We start from the raw sequence: 4,389 nt of genomic DNA, 5'->3' as shown, positions 1-4,389 counted from the left end.
ACTTGTTATATGGTTTATAAAAGAATGATAAATAATATATGAATCAAAAAGTTTATCATTATTACATCGTATTTATCGTATCATCCATTTTTGTGTCATTTAAAAAGAAAGGTAATTTGCGCCTTCAAAAATAAACTAACACTTTTGTTATGGTTTGATTGTAAGAGATCAGGATAACCCATCGATACACATTATATAATAGAATTCATATTTAGCTACATTTCAAGAATGACTAGAAAGATAAAAACGAGAACGCTACAAACAATAGTTGACTGTTGTGCAAAGCAGAACTGTAAATGAAAAAAAATTGCTATTGAGCCTATTTCACATTAAGAAAGTCTACCAATTCCTACATCATCAAATATATGAGTTGGAAGTAGAAAACGACAAGAAAATATGGAAGAAAAACATCTTAACAGACTTTCAAAATTGTATTACTCTGATATATTGATCTAAACAGGATTGAGTGATATCATTGGAGATCTTAACTTGTCACAAGACAAGAACCAAGTTCTAAGTTAGTTATTCTAGTTATTTGGTATCTTCCTCCAAAAAAAAGGTGAAGGATTACTGATTCTTGATATATACGATCATCATATCCGTTTTTCTTAACATAAAAATTAGTAAAAATGAAATGAAGGGAAGGAAATATTTTTTTGTTGGGCAACGTAATCATTGGATCAAAAAATAAATCCAAAATGGGCCGGACGTTGTTTGAAAGTCGACAACGGCAATGAGCTGCATTCCTCGTACGTAAATAGACGTCGTCGTCTTCGAGAGGGCTTCCGAACGCCGTCGTCGAACCCTCGTCGGTGTCAAAGTCGAAAAACTGGCCCCCAAAAACAGTAAAATCTTGTCGGCCTGTCATCGCCCATCAAAACAAAACACATCACCGCAACACCTCGATCAAGCCAGCCGAGGGTGTCAAACTAACAAGCTCGCCGATGGAAACGGGAGTGGGGGTAGAAGCAACGGTCGTCGCGGGTTGAGGGGGAGCGGTAACGTGACGTCACAAAGCGGCACGAACTCTTGTCGCATGTCGACGGTACATTCAGTTCTGCTGCGATCGTTGTAAGGTGTGTTTCGAGCGTCGGTCGTTGTGTGTTCGTCAGTTTGAATTTAAGCTCGAACGCAGTTGCAAGAAATGGAAGGATATAAATAGTACATCGGTAGTTTCGTTGTCGATTTGTGTTCCGTGTGCTCATGAGCGCATCGTCAGTGAAGGTGCAGTGAGAAGAATTCGAATTTTTTTGTGTTTGCTAGTTTTCTGTCGATCCCTGTGACTATGTTGACTTCGACGAACCAGTACCTGAGACCGGAGTATCTGACACCTTTGCCAACCACGGTAGGTCGAGGAAATGCTCGCAAATTGTTTTTATGTTCGTGGGAATTATTAATTTATCGTGTCCGAGTCGGTTGATCGTTGCGCTCCTTCCGTTGGAGTCGACGATGATTAATCGTCGCCGGTGGCAGGTCGTAATTTATCGTCCTGACCGACAAGCAATCGAAAAGAATTATTTTATATGGCATTTGGGAAAAATGGAAAACATCTATTATTGATGTTCGATGGGTCTAGCGTAGTACATTAAATTAATTACAGTCTGACAGCGGCGTACACCGTTTCTTTTCGATGGTTTCTAGTTTTCTTAGCCGTTCTTTTCTGTATCAAACGTTTCTCGATATTTCCCAACACTCTGACGAAAAACTAACGTTTCAAAATACGATTGTAAAAAATAATTAAATTAAAACCAATAATTGCCCCCAGAAAGAGAACGGCTTCGATTTCGAGCCTTGAACGTGCTGGGGAATAATGCCGCGATGGCGACCTTCCGATGCAACGAATTCGTCAGAAACGTGGCCTCCGCCGACCATTTTGTTTATAGATTTCCACTAGGCAATTAATCATAGCCAATTACTTTTCCTTCTGTTAATTATGAGCATTAAACGCGGCATAAATCTCTGTCAGGATTCGCTTAATACGCTCATTCATCATGCGCGCTTGGCGGGCGATCCTTTTTTCTGTCTCTCGCCCGTGACGTTTATTAATTCGGACGAAATGGTGTCGTTTCGTTAACTGCGTTTACTCACGATGTTGTTTTCTTGTTGTTACAGCTCGACGCCAAGAAAAGTCCGTTGGCCTTGCTCGCTCAAACTTGCTCCCAGATCGGAGCCGACACTCCCAACAACAAGCTGTTGCAGAGCGCCGAGAAGTCATCGAAGAAGAATGAACAGAACAAGGACAAGTCCCGAACCACGCCGTCCGGCGACATCACCAAGTCGGCATATGGTAAAATGCAGCTGGACCCGGTGTCGGACAAGAGTTCTAGCCCGGATGAGCGATCGAGTTCCGTGGGGAATAGAGTGAGAACGCCCAACGGGGGAGGTTCGTTGAAGAACGGGCAAGTTAACGGGCGCTGCGGCAGTAATCAGAGCGCGGCGTCCACGAGGGAGAGTCCCGCGGTCAACACGGAGAGAAAGACACCGGCGGATGATCGGCACAGCATGTCCAAGTCCCCGGAGAAGACGTCCGAAGGCGAGTCTACCACTCAAACTTCGTCGAAGACCGCCTTTACGCCCAATATCCTGACGAGTTCTTCAGATCCTGCCATTAAAGACCTGCCTCTCGGCACGTTCAAGCCGGGAGTACCACCGTCAACCGGGTCGGCGTTCCTCAGCACCAGCACCTACCCGGGTTTCCCGGGGTTGAGTATGGACCTTATGACGTCGAGTTTGATATCGCGCAGTAGCGCTTTGAACCCTTATCTGTCATATGGGAGGCTTAAGACGCAGGATTCGCTGGCCGCCTGCCGGGATCCATATTGCACCGGCTGCAGTGTCAGTTCTCACCTTTTGGGGGCGCAGAAGCCTCCATGTCCCGCTGGATGCACTCAGTGCGATCATGCCAAGGTCCCTACGACGGCAGCCTACAGCGCCTACGCCCACGCCCAATTAGCCGCTCTGGCCGCCGCCAACCACATGCCCTACGTCTGTAATTGGATCTCTGGCGATGCTTCTTACTGTGGAAAGAGATTCCCCACGTCGGACGAACTACTGGCTCACTTACGGACTCACACGAGCGTCTCTGGTGAAGCGGCCGCCGCCAACCTCTCGCTCCTCACACCACCCGGCCTTCCCCCCACGCATCCCCTGCTCCACCGGTATCCCACGCCGCCCCTCTCACCCCTGGCCACCGCCCGATACCATCCCTATTCGAAGCCGTCCCTTCTGCCCCCTACCTTGACGGGGTTTCCTCTGGGACATCCCGGGTTCGCGCAGTATCTTAGTCCCTACTCGCTGTACGGACCTCGGCTGGGCGCCACCACCCCCGGGATGCATCCCTAGGATGGCCCCGCGACCAGTTCATCTCTCTGATCTGTGGTATCGTTGTAAATAGTCGCGAAATGTTTTATGTTACTAGTCCATGTGTGCGATAGTGATCGAAACGTCGGACGTCAACGCGTTTATTTTTGTTCTTGAAGCGAGTACGATGCAAAAGGTTGTCTAATTATATCTCCCCCCTTCTTGTAGTCCTACTATGTACTTTTATTTTGTAATAATTCGAAGTCACATCACTGAAAACATTACATGTGATATTATTTTTTAATATTGATCTGTTATCGTTGTGCATATTGTATATTTGTCTCGATGCCTGTACATAAAACTTTGTTTGGGTCCGGATAGTACAGCCGGCGGTACTATACAAACAACCAAGACTCAAACGACCTGATACGCTGTACTGTCCGAATCTCCATTCCTCATAATCTCTCAAACTTTGTTCGTTTATTATTATTTTTTATTATGAATAATTCTTCGCAGTATACCATTGACAACAACTAACGATATATTTTTATTTGTATTAAAACATATTACCGATTTTTTTCTAAACAATTTGCCAATTTCTGTCGCATTACCAAAAAAAATGTTTGAGAAAAGAAAACTCTTTGTAAAGAAAAATCATATCATAATTGTATACCTATTTCTCTGAAACTGAAAATATATTTTTATTGTTACAAATATGTAGTTTTTATTTCCCCGTCACGATATATTGTGTCCCCCGTTAATTATCTGTAATAATAGTACCATAAATATATTCTGAAAACGTTTCTTATTTATTTATTTCACCCGCCACTGGTCAATATGTTTCTTTTTTCCACTTGAGAAACAGTTGTCATCGCCACGTAAACATTCTTAATGAGTCTTCACATAGGCGTAGATAAATTACTGGGTGTTTTCTCGATCGTTCGCTCTTTCCTGTGCCCGTTAAAAATTGTTTTCGTCTGCCCCCGGGAATGTTGAACGCACATCATCACTTATTTTCCGTCCCATTCGACAAACAGCGCAAAACTAATATATCCCGACGCTCAAACAGATGCAAAAGATTTCACGTGT

The 4,389-nt window shown here is 44.3% G+C and overlaps 1 protein-coding gene across 1 annotated transcript; it reads left to right on the top strand.

The window, feature by feature from the left end:
* The first annotated feature begins 770 nt into the window (after positions 1–770).
* Positions 771–4,014, top strand: elB (zinc finger protein elbow B). Its single transcript, XM_076412830.1, has 2 exons — positions 771–1,345; positions 2,113–4,014. Exons 1-2 carry the CDS (start codon positions 1,286–1,288, stop codon positions 3,340–3,342), a joined length of 1,290 nt encoding a protein of 429 aa, XP_076268945.1. The 5' UTR covers positions 771–1,285; the 3' UTR covers positions 3,343–4,014.
* The last annotated feature ends 375 nt before the right edge of the window (positions 4,015–4,389 follow it).

The sequence above is a fragment of the Rhynchophorus ferrugineus genome, unplaced genomic scaffold, assembly GCF_030347505.1.
Source record: "Rhynchophorus ferrugineus isolate W39M unplaced genomic scaffold, kcgeb_rfMv2 rfM1, whole genome shotgun sequence".
NCBI lineage: Eukaryota > Metazoa > Arthropoda > Insecta > Coleoptera > Curculionidae > Rhynchophorus > Rhynchophorus ferrugineus.
This window is presented reverse-complemented; position numbering and strand designations above follow the sequence as displayed.

Excerpts from the sequence above, each read along its gene's own strand:
- elB (XM_076412830.1), top strand. The coding sequence starts at position 1,286 with ATGTTGACTTCGACGAACCAGTACCTGAGACCGGAGTATCTGACACCT. Across the intron at positions 1,346-2,112 it reads TGACACCTTTGCCAACCACG|CTCGACGCCAAGAAAAGTCC; the intron begins GTAGGTCGAGGA and ends TTGTTGTTACAG.